The 21,532-nt window shown below is 40.2% G+C and overlaps 1 protein-coding gene across 2 annotated transcripts in view; it reads left to right on the top strand.

Annotated features, from left to right (window-relative positions):
• LOC140992162 (interleukin-1 receptor accessory protein-like 1) overlaps positions 1-21,532 on the top strand; it is a 229,507-nt gene that overhangs the window by 115,107 nt on the left and 92,868 nt on the right. For both annotated transcript variants that reach the window (XM_073462433.1, XM_073462432.1), the window contains exon 5: positions 16,568-16,642. In XM_073462433.1, coding sequence (XP_073318534.1) covers positions 16,568-16,642 — 75 coding nt within the window. The remainder of the gene's footprint in view (positions 1-16,567; positions 16,643-21,532) is intronic.

Genomic DNA, 21,532 nt, shown 5'->3' with positions numbered 1-21,532 from the left:
CAAACATTGACAAAGTGCATGTAGGGAGGAGATCCCGGTGGATAGATGGGTCACCAAAACAACACAAAAGTGATAGTGCACTGCCAACAGGGATGTCAGATCAGAAAATGTTGTTGTTCTTGGTTCTCACAGGCATGAACGAACAACATATTTTGTTGTTTCATTTGGTGGACTAGTTGCATTTTACCCATTTATGTGTATCTTTGACTAGTTTGCTGAAACTTGAATATCAACCTAACCAAAGTAGACACGTTGAGAGAAAGTGTACATTAAAAAGCAAATTAAAACACTTCAACTTTGTCATACAGGACAGTATAGTTAGTATCTTTTCCTTGTATGCAGCTATCATTAGCACAATAACTGCAACTTTAGTCAAGGTTTTCTGGACCCCGATCCAAAACTGACCTGTGGAAGACTGACCAAAAATAACGTGCTCAAGTTCATCACAAAAAGGGACCCTAGCCCCGTTAGACCTGGTCCAAAATAAATCGAAGGATAATTAGACCAGATCCAAAAGAGGAGAGAGAGCACTAACACTGACAGCAGCATGTTGTGCTACCAACCAACAATCAGCTGCAATGCAAGTAATTGTCCACTTGTGTGTTCAGTCATAATGACACAGACCAGAGACCTGTGGCAATAGAACAGGGCTCTACTTGGATTCAATAAGCCTGGATGCCTTGGTCACCAGGGACACGTGATGCCATGAAGACCTCCACACTGCAGCACATTGTGCTCTGGCAGTGAGAGTGTGCGTAGGAGGTAAACCAGTTGTTCTCTGACAGTCATAGCCTCTCCTCATGATTTCACTTGATCAGAATGGTGTACCGGATCACAATGTCATCTCAAGCTTGCAATGACGATGCAAGAGAATGTCAATGACAGCCCAGGTTTTATACTTTGGTCCTCAGCCAGAGGGCTCTATGGAAGGTCAGGTGTGTGTGTGTTTGTGATGAGAAAGGTTGCACTAGAGTAAGTGTACAAGGCCGAGAGACAGATGAAAGAGAGTGTTAGAGAAGTGCTATCTGCTCAACAATCACTGCACAGATCACACTGATTCAGTTCGCTTTATTAGTCACTCATTGCACAAGGTTGTCAGAATATGTGAGAAGTGTGGAATCTGAGGTGCACAGTTATTAGCATGGTATTTAAAATTGAACAATGAAGGTAATACTGTACCAGTCACTGTACAATAGCTACGGATGGACCAGCAGGTTTTGGTTGCTGTTCAGTAGATGATGTCATAACACCTCTGAGATGCATGCCTCCTCACTGTTAGCCCAGCCAAGGATTTCTGCTCTGCTTATGTAACATCCATTTGAGAGCTTTTTATTATTAAAGACGATCATATCCTTGTTTATGGAAGTGCTTAAGCCCCCGGTTTAATCATTTTTTTTTTCCAGAGGTATGTCGGAGGCAGCTTTGATGAATAATGCAGAGGGTTCGTGCTATACTCAATGCACATTCCAAAAGATGTTTGAGCGCTGAACCGAGTGCCAAAAAACATTGGCTAAAATCATTTCAGGCATCAGCAATCAAACCTCGCAGTGGTTAAAGTGAAATGCCAATATTTGATCAACCCAGTTTGTTAAACGTTGGGTGGGAAACATGTTTGTTTGAGTCCAGTGTGGTTGTATTTGCTCACAGCGGATTGTTGATAAACAGAGACTGTTACAGACTGTGCTGTATTAGAGGTAAAGGCTATTGTAGCATTAATACTTATCTGTGCCTAGTAGCTATTGCATCACCACCACAGTTAAGCATGCCCTGAAGCATAGTATGGATCTTATACAGTGCTTACAAACACACAAGGGGTGGATAGATTGCTGTAATCAAAGTCTTAACTGTGCTGAGAGGGATATTGGACCACAAACACTTCCAGTTAGTAAGGGTTGAATTGGATTGAGATCTGAGGCTGGGGGTCGGCCATTTCAATGTAGTCAGAGGCAGACAGCAGCATATGAAGGCACCTCTCTTATTGGCTTCAACATTTACCTGCCGTGGTTGCAATTTAGTCCAAACAATACAGTTCCATCATTTGTACCACCTGTTGTTTTTTTCCCTGTGGATACTGTTTGTCAATGTTGGACTGTTTGTTGCAGTTAGTTTGAAAATTACCCCCTGCGCCACATGAAATTAGTTTTTATCAATTTCACCTGAAAAGCTCAGAACAGTGGTGACTGTCAGATAAACTGCCACATACTGATAATTGGTACTCTGGTTGACATTGGCTTATTTAAGCACTGACAGATCCCTTTTTCACTTGATGTTATTTAGCAACCCTGTGCAGTGGGAACCTGTGGGAAGGGATATTGCCACAAAAGTTGGCAAAGCAACAGATTACCACAATATCCTTTTCATAAATCACCTTGTTAGTCAAAGCTTACTTGGCATTAATAATGGCACATACACTGTGTCCCATGATTTACATAATATACTACATGCTGTAGAAATGGATATGTTCTTGTTAGGAGTTGACTATGCTCTCAGCTGTTTTCTGCTACAGTAATGAATGGGTATTTTGTTTACTTTATTATCATTTTTTTGTATTTATTTTTCTTTAAAAGCACTAAGTTTGAACATTAAATCATGTATGCATTTGTGCGGGTACCAAAATTGCACATCAATGACATCAATACATCAATATGACATCAATATCCAAGTTAGTAACAGTAGTTACACAAGAAATTGACATAATGGCACATGGTTAATCAGTGGCAAGAGCATCAAGCAGTGGAAGTATTTTGTACAGTTCTTCTTATAAAGTCACAGAAGTAACTCTGTAACTTACTCTGTAGTCATTTCTAACAGCATAATTAACCATCATCACCCCACTCTCATCGCTTTGATTGGGCTGTGAATAAATGGAAAGAATTTAAGGTGAAAGTTAAGTAGCTTTAGATATTTGGCATATAACTTATTATGTTTCAAACTGGTCGTTACACAGACAGTTCTTGGATCGAGCTGATTGAGCTTGGCCAAGCTTGTATCTGCAATCAAAGTTTGAATGTACGATTACGCTGATTAAACTGAATGAAGCACTGTCTAAATAATATCTACAAATGGGTTAAAGGAAGCCTTATTATATTGTCTGTGTGGTGTGAACTTCCTGCAGCACAGGGTAAATAAAAAAGTAGTCCTCAGTACAGATGAGATCTGCAAGATGAGTGATCTACCAAGCTAAACAAAGATATTATAATTTGTCCTTGGGAAGCAAGCTGTGGCACTAAAAAAATCATTTTTTTTTTAGCTGGAGGAAGCAACTTGTAAAATCTTAATTAAAAGATTGTATCAGACAAGGCATTGCTTATGGAAAATAGAGAAATAATGGACTTAAAAGACAAGTTTTTACAGACGGAGTAGAGAAATAATTCACTGTGCTGGGGGAGCTGGAATGAGAGAGAACTTATTTGCCGCGGGGAGAGAATTGGCATTTTTAATATCCACAGCAATGAAATCTCAATATAGCAACTGTGAGGCGGCAAAGTGTCATTTGGCACAAGATCCTTCATTTTCTATATTTTCCTCTGCTGTTCCTCTCTTTTTGGTCCTCATTATGGCGAAAACAAAGTGTAATTAACGCAATCATGATTAATTACAGCACAGCCTCAGTTTACACATCTGCCTAATTGCAACTTTCTCTCACTTTATTTCAAATGTTCAAGTAAGCAGAACTTGTCACATTAGTTGTTTCTTCTTTCTCTTCTCCTAATCTGGTGTGCGCTGCTGCCCAAGAGGGACTGACAGTCTATATTTTGCTATTTTGTTTCTTCAACTTTTTCTCAAACATTTTGAAGCAAATTCCAGCCCAACAGCCCTTTGCTCAAACACTCCCACACATGTTACTCTCTCCGTCCCCTCAACAGCAGCCAACTCCTCATATAGAACTAGAGACGGCCATTTTGGAGGATATGGGTGAAGCAGGAAGTGTAGCACTGCCAGAGGCAACCTGCCAAGCTGATTCCCACAGCGATATATACATAGTAATACCCCTATTGATTGCTCTGAATATATTTATTGAGGGGAACCGGAAAGCAGGCTGGGGGAAAAATGGAGGAATTTATGACAGCCAGCGCTCAAGATTAATTCACTTTTTAATTACAGGGAAGTACATAGGTATTGCCTGTCGAGTAGTTGAATTTAAAGCTAAGACAAACGGCAAGCAATGCTTGCTGAGAACGCAGTATATGGAAGAAAGTGTATGAATCAATAATACATTTTTCCTCGACTCTGCCTCATAGAAATTGCCGCCGTCTGTATTAGGTTCCCAAGCATATTCATGCTCAGTGGAAATTGAAGCGAGAGAGAGCTGCTTTCTGCACACGGTTTAACTCTGTTATTTCTTTCTTTAAATTGTGTAAATTCTTCCCAGACACGTCTAGCCGACTATTCTGTACACCAGAACCGACATGAATTTTTTGTTACATCATTTCCATTCTCTCTTTTTTTGAATTCACTTGGTTTCTGTTGTTTTCATGCAGCTGGAATACAATTCCCCTGCAGAGGAAAAAGCTTTCCAGAATGTTAATGTATTTTGTAGGCAGTGCAAACCTGCATGTGAACACAGTTTAGTGCTTCTGAGCCTGGAACAACCATCTCCTGAGTCCTTTTTCACACCAGAGACTCTCTGAAGATGAGCTATTAGGTGTTTAAAGGATAGTGACGATGAGGGAATCAGGAAAAGGAGGTTTTTTGATAGATTTTTCACAGTGTGTTGTGTGTAATTTGGTTCACAGCACTGACTTTAACTTCCATCAGCAGGAACCTATCTATTTCATTTGAAAAATGTTGGATTTCATCTAAAGAACATTAATCATCCAGAATGTGTTATAACCTGCATTCAGAGTTCAACATCACACCTGCTGCCTTGTCATCATTCATGAAGGCCAGCTGGCATTTAAGTCTCAGTCAAAAGTCGCGTGTTCAAGTAATTGATGTCTGACGCAGTAAAGGACAGCACTCAACCAGGTGTCATGTAATCGTATTTGATTTGTAACCCGTGCAAGGACCCATGTCAAACTAGCATCTCTTTTTTTCAACTAGTGACACAACCAAACAAACAAACAAACAGAGGTTTGTGGTATGGAGAGAGACAGTTACATCACGTATATAATGTAATATGAGTTACTTACGTAATGTAAACTGAAATTACAAAAGTAAAAGTTATTTTAGGCCCAACCCTGATGTTTTCCTAAACCTAGCCAATTAGTAGTGATGGTATACTCGATTCCTTTTACTGACTCGAGTTTGTATGAGTCACTCACTAAAGTGAATCGGGTTTTCGAGTCACTTGAGTCACTTGAGTCACTTGAGTCAGTCACCCAGAGTGTGCTCCACGGAATGCGAGTTTCTCAGGTAAGGGAGGGGCTCTACGAGCTGGGAGGGACTGCGAGTTAGCTGTGAGCTACGAGTTGCAGCTACCGAGTCCTGAACGGTGCGGAGCAACGAGTTTCACGGTTAAGGGAGGGGCTCCACGAGCTGGGAGGGAGAGCGAGTTAGCTGTGAGCTGCCTGTGAACTGCGAGTCTGAGATGCTGAGTCCTGAACGGTGCGGAGCAGCGAGTTTCACGGGTAAGGGAGGGGCTTTATGAGCTGGGAGGGAGAGCGAGTGAGCTGTGAGCTAGCTTGATACATTTACGCAATTGCAGTTAGAATAACAGTTGTGTGGCATGTCTCCTCTTTGCAGTTAGCTGGCGGTGGCAGCGGTGAGTCAGTGAACGAGTTAATGGAGACAATGACTCGTAACTCCCGAGTCAGTAAAAAGAATCTCGAGTTTTGAACGATTCGTTCATGACTCGCACATCACTACCAATTAGTTTTCCCCAGTATCCCCAAACATCCATAACCTTTTTTTAACTCTGAAAACATCAGACACAATTTGATCCTAACAAAGTCAACTGAGAACCATTGACTGCAGCTATTATAGTGTCTAATTCTTTACTCACTCTACTTTGAAACAGTTGTTTGACATTCAAGGCCTAGTGAATGTGACAGGTTGGCAAGAAGCTGCCGGCAAGATGATTGCACACGTTAACCCAGCCCACTCTCCTCCTACAACCTCCACCACTAAAAATATTCACAATGACCCCAAACTGCCCCCCAACACACACACACTTTCCCTGATCTTTGAGAGGCACCAATTGGCATATTTACATGTTAATGTTTCCCATCGGCTCTACCATCTCATCTCCATTTTTTTTTTCTTTCTGTCTCTTCTCAGCTCAATCTCCCACTCTATCTGCACCCCAAGCTTTCTTGCAGCTCTGCTTCGCTTCCACCACCATCTCCTTCCTCTCTGACTCATCCTCAACTCCTCCCCTCTGGGATATATTTGGCCAGGCGGCTTGAAACATATCACCCTCCCTCCTTCCCTCCTCCCCCACCTCCCACCCTCCTTATCGCCCAGTGAATAACACGTTTCTGAGGCGGGTGGCCCCTGCTGAGGAAACAGGTGAGTAATGAGTACAGGCCTCCCTAATTAACAAGCAACTCTTTCTCGGCCATGCATGATTAGTCGTACATGAACCGTGTGTGGACAGTTTTTGTTCAGCAGTGCAAATGTTTACAGTTGCTGAAGGTTCAAAAAGTATCCAACTGATTCAAAGAGTCATCTCATTACAGCAAAACATCTCAGTATGCCATATATGACCATTGTGAGTAATTGTGTGGAGTGCCTTTCCTTTTCAGAGCAGTTCACTGGAGAGTGAAGTCTCTTCAGCTATCCCCAATGCCTGCAGTTATATGATTTATGTGATTTCCCCTGAATGTATTGTCCCATCCTATGAGCTTTCTCATATTCAATTGTTTTGATGGATCTTCTAAAACAACACCTTTTTCAATAACGAAAATATACCCTTATTGTGTTCTGCTCAGGGTTTCTATATTGGTATTCTTCAACAAGTATCCTCAGAGAGTGTTGCATTGTCATTTTTTTAGGGTTTATTTTTTTCCAATAGTATATTTTTCAGTGCTTTCCATGAGTCTCCCAGTGCATCTAGCTCATTTTTAACAAGCAGCATCCTCTTTCAGATGAAAGATTTATCTTTTGCACCTCAAACATATCCATCATAACAAGTGGCTCCAACTCAACAAAGCACACAAAGGTTCAGTTATATTTCGACTACATTTCAGAAGAGGCGAGACAGAATTTGATCTCCACGGTACGACTGTTGATGTCAGACGTGGTGGTTGCAGCAGCTCTGAAATAGCTGGCCATATGGTTTTCTCTGTCACTGCAGTGTATAGAAGTGGTAAGCAGTAGTCCCATAGGTGAAAGCAATGAGCGGGGTCAGAGCTGCATGGCCAGGCATGAAGATTAGATTAGAAAGTGCAAATGAAAGCATTATACAACAGTGGTGTGCAGAGGAACATCTCAGCACTGAAAAAGATGGGAACAGGTTCACCATTTGTGGCTTAAGAGTAAGATATTGATGCCACTGTGGGTAACCAATGACCACAACTGGACAATTGAAGAGAAGAAAACATGGCAGTGAATGACACATTTTGTTTCAGCACATGTGGATAGTAGACCAAGTTAAAAGTGTGTATCATCGGAAGCATCCTGCCTTGTTTAGAGGCTCATTGTTGGAATATGTGTGGAGAGACTTTCCTGCGTCCACTCAAAGCCAGCTGAGCATAATGTTGCTCAAAGTGTTCCCGACCACAGTAAATGGATACTTTCAGCAGTATAACCTGCCATGTCACAAAGCACTCATCATTTCAGGATGGCTCCAGGAACATGACAGTGGATTCAATTTACTCGAATAACCTACGCAGTCTTACAGATCTAAAGCCAACAGAGCTTTGGCAGGAGGTGGACCAGCGGGGGTTTGAGAATGAGGTGGACTGGCAGGTGACAAGCAATGAATCCAGCAACTTTTTGTTCCAAAACACTTCATGACACATCTGTACAAGTCTGACCATGACAGTGAGGTTTGGTCATTGCAGTATCTCCCATGTGCAGCATGGTCCCATGATGATAGTAGCAAAAGCTTACAAACAAATGAACAATGTGACAAGATAGGTCTCTCTTGACTTGCAGCTTAAATTATTTGAAGAATTTTAGACTCAGTATCATGAATCAGATCTCTTTAATACATGCAGCATGGAGAGAAGACCCGAAGTGTTCTCTCCAGTCTTCCAAATGTTTCTGACTTAAATACAGTGGTTGCATACTTTACGACAGTCATGAATCACTTCTTCCCAAAACAGTGACCCCCTGGTGTTTGTTTTGATCATGTCTTTCCCAGGGCAGTGACCATTTGCTGTTTTATTGAAATGTAAATGTCATCTTATCATCGTTCCTGTAAACACCTCAGACAGAGAGAATTGCCCTTCATGTGACTTTTTGACCCTTACACCTAAGGAGGATTATCCCCTCCTCATCTCACATCCTGATATGGTCTTTACAGTACATTGATTACTGAATGGAAAACTATTACATTTCTCACAAACATAATATTGGATATTAGAATCAAGGTTGTACCTTGCTACAAGTTCTCAGTTAGCGCATAACTTGCTTGCAATTTCAAAACGTTCCCATGATGATACTATTGCAAAAGATTGGTCCAGTTTGGTCAAAGAAAAGCTGGCTAACTCATTTTAATCACCAATAATGCTATTCCACAGAGTATGTAAACTCACCAGTTTAAATCAAAACAGTCTTGAACAAGACAATGATGAATACCTCACCAAAAACTTTGATCTGACAGCAAAACATCACAAATAAAGATGTATGAGAGGGAGAATGATCAGATAACCATTAAAACAAGAGGAACAAATGTACAGTTGCATGTTTAGAAATGTGATACTTGCTGCAGTTGTTGCCTAAAAGCTGAAGACGATTAAGGCTGACCAGAGACTGTTCTCCCATCTGCAATGCTTCTATCATATATGGAATCTAAATCCACTTCCCTAATTCAGTACTGTATGTCCTTTATAGTGCCCCATTTTCCTCTTGTAGAAGTTAAACCCCATTTACTTCATCAGGGAGATCATCAGAGACTGCACTCATCCCGACTCTGCTCCATTTCCCCTGCTGCCCTCAGGCAGATGTTTCAGGGCAACAGCCACAAGGTCCTTGCGCTAGAATAACAGTGATTTTGCCAGAACTATAAAATTTAACTCCCACACAGCACCATCATTGTTCTCATGAACGCTGTTGTGTATATCTGACTGGTCTGCACATTTTATGCAGGCACTGCTGTTTGTAAAATCTGTTTGCTGAATGAAAATTGCACCGGTTATGTCATGTGGTAATGAAAGCACTTTTCTCTCAGCTCAGGTCACATTAAGAATTTATAATGGCATTTTTCCAGTCTATTGACCTGTATGTTTAACCATGAAAAAGAAAAGTGCACAATAAAACCTTGTTAGTACTTGATGACAGCCTCTCAGAAATACAATATACTTCCAAAACCAGCACAGAAAATACATTATATAGTAATGTGCAATTACTGCTAGTATTTAATTTTAGCAAATTACTCAATTATTATTCCCTTATAGGAACTATATTACTTTTCAAAGTAATTTAACTACCTTTTGATTATCTAGAGAGGCTCTATTATTTACCAGCAGAATATGTATTTGACAAATGACTCAGTGAATTTGTTGGTTATCTGGATTCGTGGTCCATTTATCCCCTCTGCCCTGAGGAAGCCAGTTACTTTTTCAGAACTTTAACAGTCCCTGACAGCTGCTGACAAATTTTCTCCTCCGTCCCAGTGCCGAGGAGCTCCCTTCGGCTGAAGTCCAGTTTGTAGACATTCTTGCCAACTTATCCAACACATTAAAGTCCTCGAGTCCTACATTGTCTGGCAGATTCTCTTTAGTGACATATCTGCTAATATATCAGGCCTCAGCTGGGGTGGTTGGCACACTTATACTGAGATGACAAACTCTACAGTATATATGAGAAAAGTTGAAGTTAGGCCAGCTGTTGCCCTCCTTTATTGTTCAGTGATGAGTTGAAACTTTAATGAACTAATTTGTTAAGTTCAATATAATAGATTATTCTCTTTAATTTGACAATCAAATTAAAATGATGTCTCCAAAATAAAGGTTTTGAGTTACGATGTTGGACAATAGACACAAAATGGTGTATAATAGCATTGTTAACTCGTATCATTTCCCTTCTCTATTTCGTTTATATATGCAATGAGGCTGCACTGCTGAGGGGTCAAGTGTGTGCACACTTGCCCAAGAGACATCATTTGTTACGGTCTGCCCATTTTTTGTTAACTTTTGGCATGGTGCACCTGGAACGGATGGAGGTCGGAGATTGGGATTTTCAACCAGGAAATTTGGACCTCCGACACAGACTGGAACACAGAATTAGAATTAGCTCTCAGGTCTTATATGAGCAAATTTCACAGTATCACCTTGAAATGCTAAATTATTGTAATGTTTGCAAGCATTAGCATTTTATTGGTCTGTCATTTGTTTAAGTCATTGATTATGATTAGCTAAGTAAGAAAATCAGTCCTGTGATTTTGTGATCTGAAGACTGAATCAGAAACATAACACTGGTTGAATATGTTACTCACCAGATGGTAGGAGTCTATGCCAAATAAAGACATTTTCTTTATTTTGCATGTGCATGACTAACAAGGTTTGCCTCTCAAGTTGCTCTAAAACTGCTTTCATTTATTTCTCTCCCTTGGAACTTACGCTGCATCTTTCCTTTAACGATCTCATGCTCACACTACTCCTCTTAATCTATGTCTGCTGAAGTGGTCTTTAATGAGGTGTGAACAGAGGACCACAACCCTCTCGCTCCCTCCCTTTTCCTCTCACTCCTTTTTCATCTTCCTTCTCTCTCACCCCTGAGAGCGACAGAAACAGACGGACAGAGCGACAAAGACGCTCAGCGAGCGATGGACACAGGAGCAAGGGAGAGAAGGCGATGGAAGAGTTAATGGGAGGGAACGAGGTCTTTTTTTTTCTATTTCATTACTCCCATATCCCCATCCATCATCATGTGATCACAGCGAGAGCAGATCACAGGGCCTGTGAGGGACACTTTAAAGATTTTCTCCCCAGCTGATACCAACGTCAGGCTTTACAATGTTTATGTGTGCAGGAATGTGTGTGCGTGTGTAATGTGCTTATACTCAGTGTGTGTGTAGGGAAGCAGGTCAGGCTGGATGTGTTGCTAGCCCCTCAGCGAAAAAGCCTGCCCACTCCCACTCATAATAACCCACCACAGAATTATGGTTTTGTAGTTGAAGACCAGCCAGCTTCACTAATGCATCTCGAATGTGTCTGTCTGTCTGCGGGTGTGTGTGTTTGCATGCCTTCCAGCATGGTGGGATCCCACTGACGAACAGCATATCAGCAGCGTGCCCTTGATTTGGATGAAGGACAGTATTTCTACTCCAGTTGAACAGCCTTCTCCTACTTTGTTACCTTAAGCTTTAAAATGTGCTTATTAAAAATTGTGCCAGAACTTTGATTACCTTCCAGCTTTGGGATTTCACCTTCAGCTGGCTCAGTGCGACCTGCAAATCAAAACGAGGATTCACATTAGAATGAGGGAGAACCTCTATGTTCCCAGTACGTGTCCAGAGATGACTTTTTTTTTTATTAAATTGAAATACATCCACCTTCTCAGCTGAGATTGCAAAGTGAGGTTACCGCAGAGAACAGTGTGTCATGCCCTTTTAATTGAGACTCAATAGAGTAATCCTGTTTGCTAAGATGAAATTCTGGAGTTGGGAATTGTCACAGGGAAAGGACACAGGAGACCATGGACTCAGTTTCAAGGATGGTTAAATGGCAGAAACAGCAGATAACTCAGCAGTGGCGTGTGTTCCCTCTGGTTTGAACGGAAACTGGCTGTGATACCTGCAGAGCTTTAGATAGCACACACAACAGTCTCTATGATAATTTCAAGGTATTATATGAGAAAAAACTGGAGTTCGTACAACAGAATGATTTGTTACCTTTTAGACATAAACTTGGGGGTGTTCTGATGGCTGGAAAAATGGCTCTCAAAGTGGGGTTTGAGACCCTTAAGGGTCCCAAGCAAATAGGGAAATCATTTATTTTCACTATGATCACTATAATTCCATCCATAAGTAATACAGTGACATATTATATTACTATTGGTCATGTGTTTCATACACTTCCTGTAATGAAACATCTAAAAGCAAAAATATTATCAAATGTTACTGATCTTTTTCTAAACAAGTATTTTTAGTGCCTTAACCTATCCAAACTGTGACCTTTTCAGAACGTCGTTCCGGACATCAATATTGAATCTGCACACTTAACTGAACCTGTGTTTATTGATTTATTTTAGATTTTTTGGATTTCAGATTTTTATTTACTCTTGACCACACATGGTATGAAGTACAAACATAAAAGAAAACCATAGTACAATTATAAGAACCAGAGTGGATTCCCAGCACAAGCCAAGTATTTAAAGAAAGGGAGAACATTACTCAAAAATGCTCCTAGCTTACGTACAATCTTTGTAATATCAATAAAGTTTAAACATAGACGGATGATTAACAAATTATTTTGGCAAATATTTATTTCTATTATCAACAATACTTGTGGTTTACACTCAAACAAAACATGATATTTATCCCCCAGCAAATTATCATTACATAAAGTACAAAATCTTTTAGACCAGACCTTTATATCTTCCTGGTATTTTAGGAATTCTGTTATTAGAATTTCTGAGATTACAGATGTGTTTTAGTACTTGATGGCATTTCCCTTTTGTACGCGCTTCTACATGCAGTTCTGCAGGACATTGTAACATACAATCCTGCTGCTGTCATGGCACAAAAATACATATTTCATAACAATTTTCCCCTTTGAGCAATAGGTTATTTTTAATTTTTCTTCTCACCACTGTCTTTTCTCCAGCCCATACAGCTGTGAAGCTATAGGGGCTTAAATCTAAGTCTAAACACTGACATAAATCGTCTTGGTTTACTTACATATTAAATATCAGACAGTTTGTTTGGTCAACATAAATATGCTTTGCAGCTGTGTTGTATTAATAACATATGACTAAAAGTATGGGTATTCTGAGAATAGTTGCGAGGAGCAGCTTTAAAGCTTGCAGACTATTTTTAACCTGTGCCGCATATTCCATCCTCCTGTTTTTAACATCCTGGCAGTCAATTGTGTTCCTTCGATCACTATCATGCTTTCCTACCTCCAGGTACCACTGAAGGCAGTTGCTAGGAGTGCTACTCTATAATGCATGACACTTGGCCAATGAAATCTCTCAACAGTTGAAAGGAATATATGATTGAAATGTCTATTTGACATTTGAAAAAGAATACAGTTCTGCAGTTTAACATATCTTTGAATCTATGTTGGGTAATTATAACAGTTTTTACATTTCAATATCAAAAAAGTTAAGACATTCATTTTTCTGTGTTTTTCTTGTTTTATCATTAATGCAAATATATAATGTATAACTTTCAAACTCACAATGACAGTAGAAGCAACGCGCTGTGGCTTTGTGTTTGATGTTTGCATCCCCAGCTGAGTTCTCTTTTCATGTTACTATAAATACATGCAGCCACATCCCAGCCCGTGCACCATTTCCTCTCTTGAAATTCAGCATTGTCTTGTGCAAGACAAACCATCAGAGTGGAAAATCTCTTGTTTCTCTTAAAGTCATACTGATACAAAATAATCTAAGCGTATTTCATCAAGAAAAAGGTAATTAAGGTAATGAGATTTCTTTACACAGCATTGGTACACGGAAGGCACAGGGAAAGGCATAATTCGCTGTGGTTCCGTTTTGAATTTGTAATTAATGAGCTCACATGGGAATTTTTCCCCTGCTTACTCCTCTTGACAAATTGCATGATCCTTTATTTGAGGCCACGTTATGATTTTGTCTCTAAATTGATTGGACATCAAGACGATGGGAGAGTTCTTTCATTAGCACAAGTGGCTGAATAGCACCACTGAAGTAAAGTTGTATCTTTGGCTGGAAATATTGTATTGAATGCCTTTGAAATAAGAAGTACATCCAAACAAATCAAGAGCTGGTGCCAACACAGGAAGGTCAAAAGCAAAATAGCTCCATGCTGTATTTGGTCCCTGCGTGTTGAAATGTTTCAAGACGCACGTTTGACATTTTAAGTTGATTTGCTCATCAGACAGGCTCAGTGTTTCTCTAAGATGATGCTCTTAAAAAAGTTTTTTTCTGCAAAGCTTAAAGTCTCCACTTCTTCCCCTGATTACATACAAAAGTAAATCAAGGCGATCAGGTCATTTGTGCCTCTTCATTGTACAAGAGGAACCTTAAAAAGGTAGGAGGTAGAGGTATTCTCATAAAGTGTTACCAAAAAATGCTGTTCAAATGCCTGAATTGGCCTGTGTTTAGTTTTCCCGCACAAGAACTTCGAGCAAGCTTGCAAGTCATGTGGAATATGTCAGGACAACAGGTAGAAGTAGCGTAATGATTAGCCACGAATCCTGTTAAGAAGGAGGGTGATGGTGGATGGATAGGCCAGCAAAGCCTGTGAATTGACACAGGAGGCCATCGTGTGCATCCCCTTACGTACCAGCAGTAATATTGGTTTCATAACTGTAACTGTAACTGTGATCTTTTTACCCAACCTTAGCCAACTAGATGGAGTACTTCGGTAGTTTGGATGACTTGTTTTACAAGAGTTGGTTCAAATGTACATGTATCAGCCACAGCATGAAAACTGCCAGCCCAATATTTTGTGGATCCCTCTCATGCCCTATGGGTGTCTCCTGTGGTGTCTGGCACCAGGACATGGGTGGCAGATTATTTGGACCCTGTGGGTTACGAGGTAGGGTCTCCGTAGATCGGACTTGTTCTGGCGCACTGCACAGATGCTCATTCAGATTGAGATCTGGGGAGTTTGGGGGCCAGGTAGGCACATTGAGCTCTTTGTCTTGTTTTTGGACCCATTCCTGAATGTTTTTTGTGGTGTGATTGAGTGTATTGTCCAAGGAGGCGAGGCTGGGGGCAATGCCGTCACAGAATACCGTTGTCATAAGCAATGTACTTTGATCTATCTACATGAATGCTGGGATCCAAGGTTTCCCTGCAGAACATTGCATTCTAATGAGGTGAACAATATTATTCACTTCACCTGTGAGTGGTTTTAATGCTCTGGCTGATCGGTATAAATCTGCATGTAGTCCTTGCATAGATTGAGGTATCAATAAGGAGCCTCTATGTGCACAAAAGTTTGCTGTCCCTGAAAAACCACAATTAAGGCCAAAATAAAAAAAGTTAACTTTTTAAATGTGTTCAACTGGCATCTTCAAGGCAGAATAGTGCCTTCAAAATCCAATTCATAAGAGCAGAAGTGAATGTCGAGGATCTTGCTGTTTCATCATAGAACTCTCAGCTGCCACGTATTGCACAATAATGGAGGCCAAAGGGAGCTTTGAATACCCACGAAGAATAACTGGATATCTAAATGGAAAAGCCTTCTCTGTTAATCTGCAGCTGTTGAAATGATAACTAGCTGGAGGGCTTTTTTTTTAGCCAAAGAATCAATATCAACATGCATCTGTAGCTAATGTCTACTGTGATGAGTTATATCACCAGAGTACTGGGGTGTGGAGTAACTGGCACACTGTGAACTTGGAAAAACCTTCCTCCGTTCTTTTGCTCCTCTCACTAAAACTTGGCTCGTTTTTTCGAGGTGCTGCTCAGCAATCACTGCTCGAGTCAAACCACAAGTCATTTGTACTGAAACAAGCTTCATCCCTCCGAGTATTTCCAAGCGTGCGGAGATAGAAAACCTCTCTGATGCCACTTTGAAGGCTAGAACCAATTAGGGAATCATTATAATGAGGGGCCTCTAAGTGCACGTCTTTTGTTACCCAGCAGCTGTCTAATTGGAGTTGGTGTATTTTCGAAGGGAGTTTGGGATGAAAGCTGTTCCAATGTAACTGATACTCACTCATGACTGATATTTTGACAATATATATTGCTTTTGCAAAAGGTTTCATAAGCTTTAGTTTTAAGTTTTTTCTTATGATTAGTGTAGTTCTATGTGTTCTGTCAATAGTTTTCTATGAGCTTCTCGTTTTGCATAAGAAACTGACATTTTCTCGCCATATTGGCTGTACACCGCTGAAAATATTGCATCTCCTGCAGCAGCTCTTAACCTTCCCATGCCCACTGCAGCTGTGAATGATTTTTACCTTAGGGTATACTGTAGATTCAGAAATGGTTGACTAGGTACACAGCTGTTGTATATACAGTACGTTTCTATTGCAGTCTGTGTCAAAGCCATATTGTCACTTACATAGTCTTTTTTTTTTTTACCAGGAATGAATAGCATTAGTATTGAAGCAGCTGCTGCTTTGAAAGCATGCGTATTGATGTTTAAGGCTTTGAATGAGTAATTCTGAGCCATAGTAATTCATCCATTTTTTCCCTCTGTCCACTCTTTAAATATTATATTTCTATGTATTTGTTCCCATTTTAATGCAGCCTTTATTGTGGTCTTTAATGAATAAATCATACTCCCACTGTCCATGGGGAAGAAAGATGTGGAATTTAATGTGCTGCTCTTCTTTTCTCTCTGTTTGTCTTTTCACAGCTCCCCTGACAGACAAGCCGCCAAAAATCCTGTTCCCTTCAGAGAGCCAGATGAGCATCATAGAGATGGCAATAGGTAAGAAAACATGTCTGATTCCCTTCATTGATGGCTTGATTTCTGTCCGTCGACAGAACATGTGCTGTCATAGTAGCATATGCCTGCTTGCCGCTTCAGATTTCTATATTAGTAGGTTCTGTTCTTCCTAACTGTGGCTTTGTTTTGAAGGATATCTGTCAATTTCTTCCTTGCTGTGCATATATGATGGAAATCTTGAGGTCAAATTCTATGAAAAATTGTGAGGTTTTTCTGGGATCTAGCCTAGATTCTTTATCACAACTGCCATTATTTTAAACAAGCTGATATTCAAGATAGGCCTCTCTTCCTACTTGTTGTTATATATAGGCATACGGTATTTTATCATATTTTAGCAAGAGTCCCTACAGTTTTCCAATGTGCTCCCATTTTAGTCTGTTGTTGATGCTGTTTGCTATTTGCAAACTCAACATGTCCTCTGTGTTAACCCGTTCTCTTGATAACTTCAGGATAATCAGAGCTAATACTATCAGTGCAACAACATTCTTATGTTTCACTCTCCCCTCTGTTGCTACTAGTTTCTCTTTTTAAGAGATACTGATTCAAAGGACTTCTTTATTCAAATCGCTTCTACTTTGATGTTTTTATTATCACTGTTAAGCTACTCAACACTTCCTGCACAAATATCTCATATAAAAGGCTTCCAGCAGCTTAAGCTAAATAATAGCTTCTTTCTTAGCAGGTCTTTAATGTGAAACATCTGCCAAAAGTATTGAGTACCACCGAGAGGAGCTCAAAGCTGAGCAAAAGAATGACAAAGTAAAAGCGATGGTGGTGAAAACAATATTCCTGTTACAAAGGGAGACTCAACAGATTAGTTAATATGACTTTTGTTGTTGTACTAATAGAATTAATACAGTTGAATTATAGATTACCCTAAATTTACCATGAGACTTGCACATGATTTTAGGGAAGCACAATGTGTTTATTTTATAGCCCATAATTACCTGCTTCTCATGGCGGATACGGATAAACGATAATTCTCCATTTTTGTATTTTAAAAAGAAGTTGTTAACCTGTAGTTTATTCACACCTGACAGTAAGAAAGACTCAGGTGCAGTGAGCAAAGATGGAGGATTTAATATTCCACAGCTCAAATAAGATTTGTCGTTTTGCTCTTCTCTCTGAACCCTTGTGGAACATATATTGCAAATTGCAAGCATGTTGTTTTCCTTTAGAAATTGTAAAACGTTTTCACCGGCAACATGTGCAGCTCTCTAGTCTAAGCTGCATGGCATCATGGGCACAACGGCTTCTTCTACTTCTACTCCTTCTCCTCCTCTTCCTCTTCCTCCTCCTGCTGCTCCTCCTCCTCCTTCTACTACTACCACTATTAACCCAGTATAAATGGACTTTAACTTGTTGTATAACAAACTCTATCCAGTGCCCTGTGCTGTCACAGCAATACTACTGGTTTGTTAGCATTGCAGTGTTTAAGCAATTCAACCTGGCTGATCTCCTATACTTTATTATAAGTTTCAAGTTTGTTTCAAGCTGCTAAGATCTGAAATCACAGTGTTCAGTATAAGACTTTCAATGATGTATCTTCTCTGTCTGCCCTTTTGTGAATGGACCTTGAGTTTTTATCATGGTAGACGAAAAACAGGATGAGTAATTCTACACATTTGTGAATGAAAATGTGATTCAGAGGGTATAAAAGCCATGTCCACTGCTTTTTCTCCTCCAATCTTATGGAGTGCCTTTTCATTATAATCGTCACATCTATCTTGGTTATCTTGTGCAACGTGAATGCGGCTTGTCTTTGTTCAGCTGCAATGAGTCAGTAATGAATGGAAGTGGTACTTCAGAGAAACCATACATAATCTTCCCCCACATTATCTTTAAGTTTATAACGTTAGCATTACTTCAAATGATTGCCTCCAATTCTGCCTGAGAACGGTAGTCTTTCGTTTGCCTAACCAGCTTTTGATGCACAGGGACTCATGGGAAAATTCCCGCTTTGTGCCTTATTGGGCGAGAGCTCAGCTGTTGGTGGAACGGAAAATGGGTCATGATGAAGGCTTCCTTTGAAGTAAATTTGTCATGGATGGTGAACACAACTGGCTCGCAGAGGTAAAAGGTGGCAATCAGAAAATAGGCGCAAATCATTGTAGCTGTAAATTGATGATGGGTAAAAGCCTTTCTGGCTTTTTCATCTGATTAAGTGTTTCATAGTGGATGATGGTGATTTTCAAAATCCATTACCTGATAGCTGAGAGAGCAGGCAATGATGGTCCAAAGAAAAGAAATGTATTGCTTCTCTTGTTGTGGGGTTAATTTTGATTATTTTGTAATTTTAATTTTCACTGTGTCTTTTATTTATTGTCAGGGTTTTTTTGAACTTTCTAGACCTTCATCCCTATAGCTACAGGAACTCTATCAGATTAAATTTTCATTTTGAATTTGATTTGCAGTGGATGAGGATTAGTAGGAATTGTGTTTTTAATACTCTTCCCTCCACTTCTGCACCCATTGATATTCTGCACAGAGTCAGCAGCTCTGTGTTCATAATATACGAACACCTATTTGATTATCTGCCTCTACAAGCTCCTATCACTTCCTCTCAATGTTTGGCTAGCATGCTCGTGTCATCCACTTCATCCCAGTCAAACACAGCGTATCCTTTCAGGGTTGTGGCAGTTTCGGTGGAATTCTAATATGCGTTCTCCCGTGAAATGTAGAAGCACAAATGGCTTCGGCTGACAGTTAATTAGGCAGGTGAGAGGGAGAAAGCAAGAGGAGTGGGGGAAGGCAAACATGGAGAGACACTCTTCAAGCTCTTGTTGTGAAACTCAAGGGATGAAGAGAGAGAACAGAGGGATCTGAAAATGGGTGGCCCCAGTTAATCAGTGCGCACTTCTTGTCCATGGCCCACTCTCTTTTTGGTCTCCTAATGGATGTGGTTGCTCAGTTATAATAGATTAAATTTAAAATGCTTGATTAAAACATGTTGTGTAAATGCTCTGCTCAGCCGTCAGTGGGCATGTCTCTCCATTGCTTTCTCTGCGGGACAGATCGAATACAGTTCGGGTCTGTAATTCAGTCTGACAGTTCAATGCTTTCACTCTGTCTTGTGCAGATGTAGAATAATTGACGGCAGTCCAGCCAAGCAGACTAACTGCAGCTTCAAGTCCGTTTCTAGTAGAGTGCTAATGTGTACTATTTGTAAACACTAAACACTTTGACAACAGCGTGATTAATTTCCTTAATGCCTGAGCATGTTTTTGTGTTTTCTCTGGTGAATTAATGCACAAAAAATGTTTCTGCCACTTCTTTGCTCTTGAACACTCCCCAACTAGGGATTCAAACCAACTTCCAGACACAAACCTGCTTCTTTAGCATTTATTCTGCTGCCAGGTTTGATTTGTTATGATGCTGCTTTCTATGCAGAGCTGGCGTGTCACCTGCGGCCTTCCTTGCCTACCTATCCTGACATTTTATTTCGGGTTAGATTGAATTTACAACCATTGTGACGCTCTGTTTGTGATGTTCATTCTGGGAATACCAAGCAAGTTCCCCTGTGATCTTGATTGGCTGTTAAAACTTCAAGTTCCTCCAGCTGCTTCCCTCCTCGGGATATCACACTTCATCCCCTGACACTTGACATTCCGACACTGCAGCGAGTTTTCTGAAATTGCAGCAGAGAGAAAACAAAGTGATGGTGGTGTCTTAGCCTCTTTGCTCAATTCGTCCACAATTCACCTGTAACCTCTCACATGATTGCTTTACTTTAAGAAGCCAAGGAGTACACCTTTTTGTCATACTGTTATGCATCACCAAACTGTAATAGCCAATGCATCCCAAGATGCCATCCCATTGTTTTGTGTCAGAGTAATTGAATCAAGTTGTATTCACTTCCCCCAAAACTGCCTTGTCTTTTTATCCTCGTGTCTCAGTTAGTGATATGCTTTGTTTCCTACAATGCCCTTTGGGACCCTTAAGGGGATGGGAGTGAATTTGTTGTTTTCAGTCAAAGATGGGCAGTAGTTTAGCAACAAATTGCGAACACAGGAAATGGTCTGAAGTCTCACATACAACCCTGCCTCAAAACACAGCCTCCTACTCCATTTTGGATGCTGTGAAGGAACAAATTATCTCTGCATCTCTTGAAATTAATTTCTCAAAATGAGATATGTATGATTTTTTTTCTCAGTATTATTACATATCGTATTTGTAGTACAAATACACCACCAAATAACAAAATGATTGCAAGAAATGGGTGACCAAAGATATGTGCCTGCCCTCTCCACATATCGGGCTGTTTGTCATGTTTTTGGTTGGCCTTTTGATGTACATTCATTTACCTGAGGTAAGCAAGAATTGAATTGATTGTTCAGACATCTTCAACTTAAACAGCACATTGGCCCATGTTCCATCTACTCATTTGGCATCTGTTGACCCCCTCGCATCTTTCCATTGTTTCTGTAGTAACAGGTTGCTTCATGTTCTTCCAAACACACCTTTACTTCCAATAAGAGAAATCTCAATGCCAGGGCTCAAAATCATCATCAGTCACTTGCCAAAAGCTGGTAAATTATGCAAGTGGCTGCTAGATTTGTTTCACTTACATGCCAAATAAAGTATGATTATCTATTAAGTGCCTAGTAAAAAAAAATTCATCCACTTGCCATTTGGCCAGTGGACAAAAAGGTTAATTTTGCACCGTGGAAATGCCACAGCACAAAATGACAAATTGCACAATAGTGTGTTTCCAGATTTTGGAAAGGCTCTTTTCTGTTTCCACATGGCACATTCCCCCAGGGTCTTTATGAAATGGTTTTCCCATTTTGGTTTGGAAGAACTTGACTGGCCTCTACAGAGACCTGACCACAACCTCATCCAACATATTTGGGATGAGTTTGAATATTGACT

Source organism: Pagrus major, chromosome 24 (genome assembly GCF_040436345.1).
Source record: "Pagrus major chromosome 24, Pma_NU_1.0".
Taxonomy (NCBI): domain Eukaryota; kingdom Metazoa; phylum Chordata; class Actinopteri; order Spariformes; family Sparidae; genus Pagrus; species Pagrus major.
This window is presented reverse-complemented; position numbering and strand designations above follow the sequence as displayed.